Raw genomic sequence first — 10885 nt, 5'->3', positions numbered from 1 at the left:
CAAGCCAGTTACCGATGACGAGATCAAAAGGGCTGTATTTTCAATCAATGCAGAGGCAGCACTAGGTGATGATGGATTTATAGCTAAGTTTTTTCAGTTTTATTGGTATACTATCAAATATGATGTTCTTAAAGCAGTGAAAAGTTTCTTTAGAGGAGGACAGATGCTTAGAAGCTCTAATCACACGCAAATATGTCTTATCCCAAAGTTACAAAACATGACAAACATGAATCATGTCAGACCGATTAATCTTAGCACTGTTTTTTTATAAAATAATAACAAAAGTGTTAGTGCACAGACTACAGCCCTACATGGACAACATCATAGGCAGTCAATAGAGTGCTTTTATCCGTGGGAGACTCATTAGTGATAACATTTTAGTGGCACATGAATGCATGTATTACTTAAAGAATAAGTTAGGAGGCAGTAATGATATGGCATTAAAGATTGATATGAGTAAGGTCTATGATCGAGTGGAATGGAGTTTTGTGTGGTTTTTAATGGAGAAGATGGGATTTTATTCAAGATGGATAGGATGGATAAGGCGTGTGTAATTACGACTTCTTATTCTGTTATTGTGGATGGCTTTCCTATTGGCTTTTTCAAACCAAGCAGAGGGCTCTGGCAAAGAGATCCCCTCTCACCATATCTCTTTATCATTTGTGCAGAAAGTTTATCTTATTTGCTCCACTACAAAGAACAGAATAACAGGATACAGAGACTAAGGCTGAATAGTAGATGCCCTTCTATAACCCACCTCCTATTCGCAGATGACCCCTTTCTTTTCTGTAAGGCTACTAGAGCTAATTGTGAAAACCTACTCCAAACAATACAGCGATACTGTGACATCAGTAGGTAGGCGATAAATTTGAGCAAATCAGCAGTGTATTTTAGTAAAAATACACCCCAACAAACAAGAGGAGAGTTGGCAGCAGCACTCAAAGTCCCGAATGTTGGATCCCAAGATAAATACCTGGGACTTCCATCAATTATTGGCAGATCAAAAAAGAAAACTTTTCCTGTGTTAAAGAAAAAGTCATGAAAAAACTTTAACATTGGAAGCGGTCTTTCCTATCAGCAAGCGGCAGGGAAGTACTTATTAAGGCGATTGGGACAGCAATTCCGATTTATTCGCTGGGTTGTTTCAAGCTCCCGGAGACCTTATTAGATGAGCTGCATAGAATGATGATGCAGTTTTGGTGGGAAAAGAAACATAATGAAAGGAAAACGCTTGTACGTATAATATCACTGATTTTACATTATGTGACTGAAACATAAAAAATATGTGTGATTCACATTAACCCGATTCTAACCTGCAATAGTGCTTATTTGTATTACAATTCCATCCCAATGAATTAAGCTTCCTACCTAGTAAAGTGCTCAGCGGAATGATCAGTCCAAGCAACAAATGAAAAAATACAGATCTTCATCAAACTCTAAGCTGAACACCAAAAATTGCAATTCAGCTCAGCCAGCTATTTGGTGAAGATTGGTTTCTATAAAAGCATTAAGTAACATCTAGACCTACTGGCAACCATATCACACATCTGATGAAAGTAACTCCCAAAGAGAGAACAGCAAGAAGAAAAAGTGGAAATATATTTTCTCACTGAATATACATATTCTACACCAACTTCTGCCACCCTGAAGGACAAAGGTGGGAAGAAAGCACAGGAGGTGAATTGCGGATCAATATAAGCAGAGGCATTCATTCAAGCTTTTAATCAAGAAACTCCATTTGCATGATCAGCTAATTTGTCTTTACTTCAGTACATCCCTTTGAAAACAGGATTTGTCCGACAAATGCTTGCTCCATATTCCTCATATTCTGCTTTTGTATGACAAGCCTGCACATTTTATCAGGAAATTTCAAAATAAGCAGGAAGCAAAGATTAGGTAAGTTGGCTTCAATTTGAAAAGAGGTGATATATCTATCATAGGGAGGCAAGTCATCGAGAGAATAACATTATCACAAGAAAACACATTGCAAGCAAACTAGTTTCTTAGGCACCAAACTATTTCTTATTCCCAAATCTAGCAACCCATACCATATGCATCTACTTTGTTAGCATGATTGATATCACAAATTCATTTAGCAAGATGACCAAGCACATTAGATTTTTAGAACTAAAAACAAAACAAAAAACAGGAAGAGCAGAACCCAAACCAACAAATTTTGACCCAACAGTCTGTGTTACGTATCCTATATGCGGTTTAGGGAAGAGAAATAGAAAGTAAGGGTATTTTTTTGGAAAAAAGTCTTGCAACTAACTTTGACAGTTTGTCAGAGTAGTGGTGTATGGCCATTTTTGTTAGAGGAGAGACAGAAATGAGATTGCGAATGAGAGGAGAGTTAGAGGGATTCATCTTAGAAATTAGGCTGAACAAAGCCCATAGTAGAGTAATAGCCTCTCAAATGCTACTTGTATCTTCCCTTTTTCTGCATATTTCTTACTACATTCCCTATACATTCAGGTCAAGAATGATATCTCAATGATATCATTGAGCCCCTCTGCTTCAATGCTAAGTACCCAAAGAAAGTGGGAAACCACACCTTAAAAGCTAGCTATTAAGGGGGACAAACTACTCTCCTTAAATACAACATCAAGCATCCCATACTACTTGATGTCGGACTTTGGGCACCCCATAATACCCATGTCTCTAACATTCTATTTCACCTTCTTCTATTTTCCACTCTATTATCTGTTTCATCCTTTAGTTGGGTTGCCATGGTAATAGGATCCTACAGTCTCCAATCAAAATTGATCATGTAAAAGGGAGAATTTGGACACATTTCTCAGTCTCACAAGCCAGTGTCAGTAAACTAGTGGGACAGAAAAGTAGTGACTAGGAGATGCAAAGCATGTTGCTTCCAGACCCAATCAGGGAAAAAGGCTGTCATAAATTAAATACCGCAAAAAATTCAGGGGTTGATGCAAGCACCGAGCCTCCAAACCAGACTGCAAATCTCTGGACAGAATGGCTGACTACATTGACTTCCACTGGTTGTGACTGAGATCCAAATAAAAAAATAAATTAAAAAAAATGATAATATGGCCACATTGTTCGTGCAAGTGTGTGCAAGAGAATGAGAAGAAACACAGAATAAATAAGTTGAAAAGTGTTAACTCTTACTTTAATCTCCCCATTTAGACGTGCATCAGATGCATGTACACGAGCATCCACTATTTTCTTCAGATCGCGTTGCAACCTCCTGTGAAAATCTTTGAACATGGTTGATCCTCCAGATAACACTATATTCTGAAATAAAAAAGAATGAGAAAATAGTATAGAGCTCACTATTAATATCATCATCTCTTATCTCTTATGACTGCCACTTGGTCACATTTTAGTAACACAATTCTTTAAAAATATAAATATATAACTGCACAATTATATTAAAAAGGTGACTTAATAGGCATGATACTGCTTGTTCAGATGCTATTCACAAGCCCTGATAAAAGATGAGGGTGGTATTAGTCCTTCAGCAACTAAAACAAAACTTTGTCAAATTTCTATGACATGGATAGAGGGCTTGAACTTATAATATCGGAAATTAAATTTCTTGGCCAGGCCAGCAGGCTGATAACACTTGACAATAGCATCATACAACTTGGACACTGGGTCAACAACAGAGTAAAACCCCAAGCTTAAATTTGTTTTAAACCCTAACTAGTTTCAAGGTAAAAGTTGACTATTCACTATTCACTGTCATGTTAAAGCAACTCTTGGGAGGCCTTTATGGTTCACCAAGTAAATCAATGGCTTGGTACTTCACCTTGTATAATGCTCTTCTTGTGTCAATCGGGGCAGACTGAATGCACTTGTCTATTACAACTGGCAAAGGAGTGGAAAAGTCACTGCTATATATCTCAGGATTAAAGAAAACCTGCAGAAAAGGGAAGACATACAGATCTCTTTAATGTATATAATGACCCAAACCTATATAATAGTTTCACAACAGAAAAGTTTGAGTCCCCAATTCAGACATCAAGGATATATATCTAAACTTTGGGAGATAGGTTCAGTTAGCCTTATTGAAAATACCATGTGACATAAAAGGTACAAGGAAACAAGTAAATACATCCAACCAACAGCCTCGAAGGCAGATATATGTATGCTTATTTGAGAAAATCTAATGAACCCATAAAACAAACCTCGGGGCCAAGAAACCGTTCATAGCCAATGTCACATGAATATGGAGCCCCCGTCTTTGGTTTGATACCTCTCCATTGCCTTATATACTTTGATGGTTCTTTGTCATGTTTATTGAACTCCTAAATAAGTGAGAAAGTTTTAACTCTTGTTAGAAAGGAAAATCAATAATCCCAAAGATTATCTTTATGTCCCTTAATTTGCAAAGAAGCTGGGTAAAACTGTTGGCTTAAGTAACCCCTCACATGACGATAAACCAGTAATGAACTCAGAAGTCAGGACAACCTTAACAATGTCGGAGCATGTGTAGCAATACATTTCCTTCACTTTCCGAGCCACTTCAAAAGAGTCTTCTGGTGGTATATTCTCTCCTCTTTCCTACATGAAATAATGTTGATGTGAGACAATTCATGAACCTCAATTAGCAAAACGCAGATCCACAAATACCTAGATTTCTATTTTCTACAACCTAAGCAAGTATGAAACATACTCAGCAGGTAGCTTAGTTACATTTAGTGTGAACATTCAACATAAGAAAGAAGAGGATTCAAATAACCCACAGATACTCACATTTGATTATTAGCCAAAAACAGGCAGCACTACTAATTCTCTATATTCAACATGATTACCTACCCGCATAAGCTGCTGGACAAAAAGTGTAACATCCTTTCCAGCAATAGGAACTGATTTGATGCTACTCCCAATGACATAGCCGTCTGCAACAGGTACAACATGTGTAGCCCCATCTCCAACATCCACCACAACTCCCGTCATCTCACACTAAGAAGAATTCTAGATCAGCTTAAAAAGAACAAAAGGATATAGCAGATGTTTTAAAAATCAAGTAATTTCTTGACAACTCTGAATGAACTGTTATCAAGTTTAGATGTAAACATGTGGTAGCAATATCACGAGAAAATCCCCCTGGCTTGCACTATATAGTCATTTTTTATTCAAGACATGGTGAGCCTAAAATTGAAGGGTCTCATCAGTCATAAAATAACCTATGAACATGTTTAGATATTTAGCAAAGTAGTTGTGCTAGTGCAGCCCGTAAGAGATTTTGCAGAAGCTTATATAATTAACACCCTAAGAATTAATCACTCAATTCAAAGTCTATCAACTCACAATATATCATCATGATTCATGAGTGAAACCAACCAACCTTAGATGTTGTGTAGCCAGCTGCAAGAGCTAAAACCGAATTTACGGCAATGTATAATCCAGGTACATTAAAAGTCTCAAACATGATTTCACCGGTATATTCGCGACTCTCGGGCGCAGTCAAAGGACTCTCAGTCAAAAGAAAATAGTGATCCTCCGGATCACACCTCAGGTAGTTAAATATGCACTGCTGCCAGAACCTCTCCATGGAGTCCCAATTTTCAACCTGGCCATGCTGAATCGGGTAGCTTAGACTATAGGTGCTGCTAGATCGAGACTTAGCAAGGGCCTCATCCCCAATGAAGAAATCAAGATCCGCCATGACCCCAGCATTGTGCTGGGCGATCCAATTGGCCTTAGAAGAGGTCCTTGATTGATTGAGGAACGACTCGTTAAGTGCAACCACCGTTGGAACAATAAAGCACGGCTCAACGTTGCCGGCAAAACCCATCTTCGTATACCTGCAGCACAACAACCACAAAATTAAGAAAAACAAATACCGGGGCATTTCAGCAAACACCTGGTGTCCCTCTTTTGATAAACAGGATAAAAAGAGTACCCGGAGCCATTATCAATAACTACAGCAGGACGAGAAGCAGCAGGGTCCATAAGTGGTGAGGAAGAAGACAGTTAGGGTGGATCTGCGAGCGAGATCCAAGATTGCGAGGGAGGGAGAGGATCAACGTTGAAAATTGATATACGCTTTCGTTGACAGGGAATGGGGAAAAACTGAAAAAGTGAATAAGAAAAACATATAAAGTAAGGAACACATTAGAAGATTTAGTGCGTAAAAGACATATGTATATTGGAGTGAGCAATGGTTCACCAACTCAAACAGAGCATCCGCATGAATTTTCTCTCACTAGAAACCCTCTTGAATAAGGTTTTTCTTCTAATATTCGTTTCTTTCTTTGTGTAATCCCTTAACTTTCAATTTACTTCAGATAGTGTTGAATTAAGTACAGGGGTTAGTTATGTTTTGTTTATGAGATAATTTTATTGCAGTTTATCCAAAAAAGAAAAAAGAAAAGAAAAGAAGAGAACTTGTTTCACTGGTCGAACCTCGTGATCATTTTCCATTTCATTTATTGTGATTTTTTTTTCAGTATTGATTAATATTTTTTATTTCATCTTCATAGGTTTTCTGGATTGCTCCATTCTGGCTGAAATTTGTTTCTGATGATGATTTTTTCTCAAATATTATCGGAACTGCACTTGGTATTGTTTGAATCTATGTAATTTGGGTGCTTACTTTGTTACTTTAATTTCTGTTATATTTGTTAGCTCTTTTATGCCCTTTTTCTATGCTTTTGTAAATTTCACTGTAATTTTAAAGGTTGTTTATCATTGTACCAAAAACGGTAGTTTATATTTCTGAGTTGAAAATATTTCAAAGCACCTTTTATAAATTGCATAGGGCTACAAATCTTGGTTTTGTTTTGTCGTCTTAAAATATGGTTCGGACATTCTGTTTAGCAATTTGTAAATTTGTGTGTCCACTATGTTCAATAATAACTAAATCTTACCCCCGCTATGTTAGGTCATCTAAATATCTAATTGTGATAATTTTGAAAGCCTTTGTTTATAGTTCTAATGATTTTTATATAAGAAATGATATCTATCCATTTCTAACTCGTCATGAGGCAACAATATTGTGATACTTTTTGTGCCAGTTTTTGTCATCCCTATTTCCATAACCTTCCATTTCAATTGATTATGTCGCTTACATCGTCACAGGTTCTCCTTAGGGTCTTACATGATTTTTGAAGAACACGCTAAAAGTAAAAGGTATATTATCTGTTAGGGAATATTATTGTCAACCCAGCTATTAATGGAGTCTTCGGTTCTTCGACTCCATGAAATCTCAGCTGTAAAATTTGGCAACTTCAAACTCAAATCTGGCATCTCATCACCAAACTACATTACCCTTCTGTCCTCCGGCAAATTTCTCAGACCTTGGTTTCCTCAATCTCTTCTACTTCATTTGACTTTGTCTGTGGTGTTCCTTACACTGCTCTGCCTATTGCCACTTGTGTATCAGTAACTCAAAATATCCCTATGGTCATGTGCCGCAAGGAAATCAAAGACTATGGAACTTCTAAAGCCATCGAAGGTGATTTTACACCCGGCCATAGTTGCTAGATAGTTGAGGATTTAGTTACTAGTGGCACATAGTTGCTTGATAGTTGAGGATTTAGTTACAGTGGCACTTCCATTTTGGAAACTGCTGTGCCACTGCGTGCTGCAGGGTTGAAGGTCAGTGATGCTGTTGTATTGATTGATAGAGAGCAAGGTGGGAGAGGGAATTTGGAAAGCAATGGAATCAAGCTGCATTCAATTATTAAACTGACAGAAATGGTGAAGATTTTGAGCGAAAAAGGGGAAGCTTGACAAAGAAATGGTAAAAATGTTGCTAATTTGACAACTAAAGCTAAGCTAAAGTTGTCATTTTTGGAGAGGGCTAAGTTGTTGAAAAATCCAACAGGAAAGAGGTTGTTCGAGATGATGGCTGAGAAAGGGAGTAATCTGTGTTTGGCTGCTGATGTTGAAACTTGGAAGTGCAGCTGAATTGCTTAAAATTGCTGAAAAGGTGAAAACTTCTTTCATCTGCAAAAGCCACCCCGCCAATTTTTATATTATGGAAGGTTTCATTTGCTTAGGTAATTACTAATTAGCTTTCAAATTGCTTTGCACAATGACTCCCACAACTTATGCACACCTTATGCACATCTCCTCAATTACAACCAATGAATTACACAAGTAAACACTCATATTGGTCCCTAAAAATTTCCAAAATGGATGATTATATTCAAGGATTATAGACCCCACATCATTGTAACCGCTTGTTACTGCCGGGAACCAATGGCAGAATCCCAGATAAGGTAGTTTGTGTCCAATGCGGCCGTCCAATGGTCCATGGAAAAGTTCCACATGTATGATGTATCGCTGCTGCAGAGACTGAAATATCAAACAAATAGCACCCCTACCTCAACTTCATATTTTATATGTATGCTTATGCCATTTGAAACCCCCTTTTTTCTTGTTAATTTAAACCCAGAAACTATACAAAATAAAAGCCTACTCTCCAAACAAAATGTGAGTCAAGAAATATTTTCCAATTTAGCATGTTCAAATTTAAACTCCAAGATTTACTTCCATTTAGTCCTACTGTTTCGTAAAGTCTAAACTCCAAACACTGATCAATCTTAATGTTGTTTATGCTTGATTCCATCTGCATCTATGGCTCCATGCTCCATTTTTTTTTTGGGTGGGGATTCACAAGACAATAGATTATGGAAGAGAGTTTTATTTTTACTTTTACTTAAGGAACAATGTGCTAAGTTCTAACAAGTAATTAAGAATGGTACAATAAGATAAATGGTCATTGTGGAGTAGATTTAGTGGCAGTGGTAACAGAATTCCATATCTGTGCAATAGGGGCAATGATATGAGGCATGATAGCACCAATTCCTCTAAGTGTGGCAGCAGATGCAACCCCAATTGCAAAAGTCTCAACATAACCAGGCTTTGAATCAAGCTTCATGTCAAGAACTGCTAGTCTGCCATTAACTGCATCCATCTTCCTTGAAGAATCAATCAACAGCTTGTCCTTTTTCCCTCTGCCGGACGATATCACTCCGAACAGCGCCCTCTGCAGATCCTCTATCACCTTGATGGATGCTTCCTGTGCATCCATCCCTTGGGATTCATAATGTGATATCAGCTCCTTCGGCGACGGAATCTTCCTTTTTGGGTTTGATTTTGGCGCTGGTTTCGATGAGGGTGATGCATTTGGAATTGGTGGCTTCTCCATTTCTAAGACCTCTTCACAGTTAAGTCACCAGAACCTGCGGATCCAATATCATATCAAATCATTAGAAAGATATCATTTTTGCTACAAATACTAAAAGTAACATTTTCCATACTTTCATTGTACCAGTAGACAGGTAGCGCAATGTAGCTTAAAAAATTACAGCACGCTGTTTAAAACTGGCTAAATAAGAATTTTATATATGCTTCGGAAACAAGAACATCCCCAACTTCAATATAAAAAAGGATGTTCACCAGAAGAAGCAACCACACAAAAGAAAGATAAAAATACGAATAAGTGAATGTGTGTAAACAACACGACCGCAAAAGAAACTACGATAGTAAGAATTCGTAGTTTGGTGGAGACATGAAAGACTCAAAGAGGTCGACGTTGAAAATTGATATACGCTTTCGTTGACACGTCCTTCTGCAAAAGCAATTTAGACGAAGAACGTAACGCCTTTCAAAAGCGACGATAACAGGGAATGGGGGAAACTAAAAAAGTGAATAAGAAAAACTGAAAAGGTAGCACTGGTAAAGGAGAAAATGGAACAACCTAAATAGAGAGTTTGGAGCGCCTTCTAGTTCGCATGCCGTAAACCCTAGTTTGCGCCGCTACGGTTTATACCGTATCTTTTTATCGGTGAAGGAGAATAGGATATTACTGGGCCCTACTTGCTCTTTTGTGGGCTTAGACCCTTCTCCCAATAGCGTTGTTCTTAGGGGAAACAATAAAAATACTCTAAGCCCAATATTCCCTTGGGTAGTAACTATTAAGAGAATAGAATTAGTATTTGTAATATTTTATATTTAAACAAACAAAACAAACAACTATAAAAAATTAATTTTTAAATAGTTAATATTTGCCATTTTTTATTTATAAAATATTGGGAGCAAAATAGAAAGGTCATGTCTTTCTTGGAAAAAACTGGCATCGACACTCGATTAAGAATTTGATTATATTGTTTGTTTTTTTTAAAAAAAAAAGAACAATAAAACTTATGAAATGTCCATGACCCCTCATAGGTTCAACCTCGTGTAATACTATCTTGGCCCAATCTATAAACCAAAAAAACAATGTAATTAAAATTGCCAATTGCCGGATTGTTGCCTTAGACTAATGCCAATTTTTTTAGTATAAATTATTAATAGAACGATGATATAGATAATCAGATATTTTGCTGAAATTTGTAAAATGATGCAATTTTGATTTTTGATATTTAAATAGTTTAAAAATGATATCGTATCACTTATTTTATTAGACAAAGTTTTCATAAATATTATTTATGATATTGTTTTTGATTATTTGAATGTCAAAATTAAAATGACATTATTTTATAAAATTTAGCGTAGTATTTGATTGTTCACAACGGCGTTGTATTAACGTCCGTATGTTAAAAATTATTTCAAGAACTAGCATGGGTCATGTTCGTAAAATTTGAGAATTAAATAAAAGTAATTAAAATTTTGAAAACTAAATTAAATCTCACATCCAACTTTAAAAATTAAATTAAATATTATCTCAATGGCAATTAATTCATTAGACCATAAAATTTGCTACAGTGTTTTCACTATTAGGTTGAGGAGTTTAAAATGTACACTATGAGTAATTTTATAGTTGTGGACAAGATAGAAAAAATTAAAATAACAACACATCGGTGGACTTTGAATTTCTCCCACAAGGTCGTTGCTGTTCGTGTGAAAAATTCAAGTTGTCTTCTTGAACCCTTCTGCTTGAAGCCTATTCTAGAGTTGC

General features: G+C 36.6%; 2 protein-coding genes, 1 non-coding gene and 1 pseudogene across 7 annotated transcripts; 1 reads left to right on the top strand and 3 right to left on the bottom strand.

Annotated features, from left to right (window-relative positions):
- Positions 1-1217: 1217 nt before the first annotated feature.
- On the bottom strand, positions 1218-6313 carry LOC107462814 (actin-related protein 3). Of its 3 annotated transcripts, none has more exons than XM_016081485.3 (10): positions 6146-6313; positions 5879-6048; positions 5321-5780; positions 4789-4935; positions 4441-4533; positions 4158-4277; positions 3779-3889; positions 3136-3261; positions 2914-3012; positions 1218-1847 (listed from the first exon to the last, which is right to left on the bottom strand). In XM_016081485.3, exons 2-10 carry the CDS (start codon positions 5926-5928, stop codon positions 1767-1769), a joined length of 1287 nt encoding a protein of 428 aa, XP_015936971.1. In that variant the 5' UTR covers positions 5929-6048; positions 6146-6313; the 3' UTR covers positions 1218-1766. The 3 variants fall into 3 exon arrangements, with proteins under 3 accessions (XP_015936971.1, XP_015936973.1, XP_052108831.1); XM_016081487.3 differs by having other exon boundaries at positions 6150-6313; XM_052252871.1 differs by having other exon boundaries at positions 5879-6313.
- Positions 6314-7126: 813 nt separating this feature from the next.
- LOC110274692 (uridine 5'-monophosphate synthase-like) lies at positions 7127-7990 on the top strand (annotated as a pseudogene).
- A 620-nt stretch (positions 7991-8610) lies between these two features.
- On the bottom strand, positions 8611-9815 carry LOC107462752 (uncharacterized). 3 transcript variants are annotated; one of them, XM_016081384.3, is made up of 2 exons: positions 9686-9815; positions 8611-9167 (listed from the first exon to the last, which is right to left on the bottom strand). In XM_016081384.3, the coding sequence occupies exon 2, from the start codon at positions 9131-9133 to the stop codon at positions 8702-8704; it is 432 nt and encodes a 143-aa protein (XP_015936870.1). In that variant the 5' UTR covers positions 9134-9167; positions 9686-9815; the 3' UTR covers positions 8611-8701. The 3 variants fall into 3 exon arrangements, with proteins under 3 accessions (XP_015936870.1, XP_015936874.1, XP_015936875.1); XM_016081388.3 differs by lacking the exon at positions 9686-9815 and adding an exon at positions 9246-9660; XM_016081389.3 differs by lacking the exon at positions 9686-9815 and adding an exon at positions 9257-9660.
- Positions 9249-9397, bottom strand: LOC127741328 (small nucleolar RNA snoR137). Its single transcript, XR_008002281.1, has one exon. It is a non-coding gene; the product is annotated as a small nucleolar RNA snoR137 (small nucleolar RNA).
- Positions 9816-10885: the final 1070 nt, after the last annotated feature.

The sequence above is a fragment of the Arachis duranensis genome, chromosome 8, assembly GCF_000817695.3.
Source record: "Arachis duranensis cultivar V14167 chromosome 8, aradu.V14167.gnm2.J7QH, whole genome shotgun sequence".
Classification (NCBI taxonomy): Eukaryota; Viridiplantae; Streptophyta; class Magnoliopsida; order Fabales; family Fabaceae; genus Arachis; species Arachis duranensis.
The sequence above is the reverse complement of the archived record's forward strand: the minus strand, read 5'-3'. Positions and strand labels throughout refer to the sequence as shown.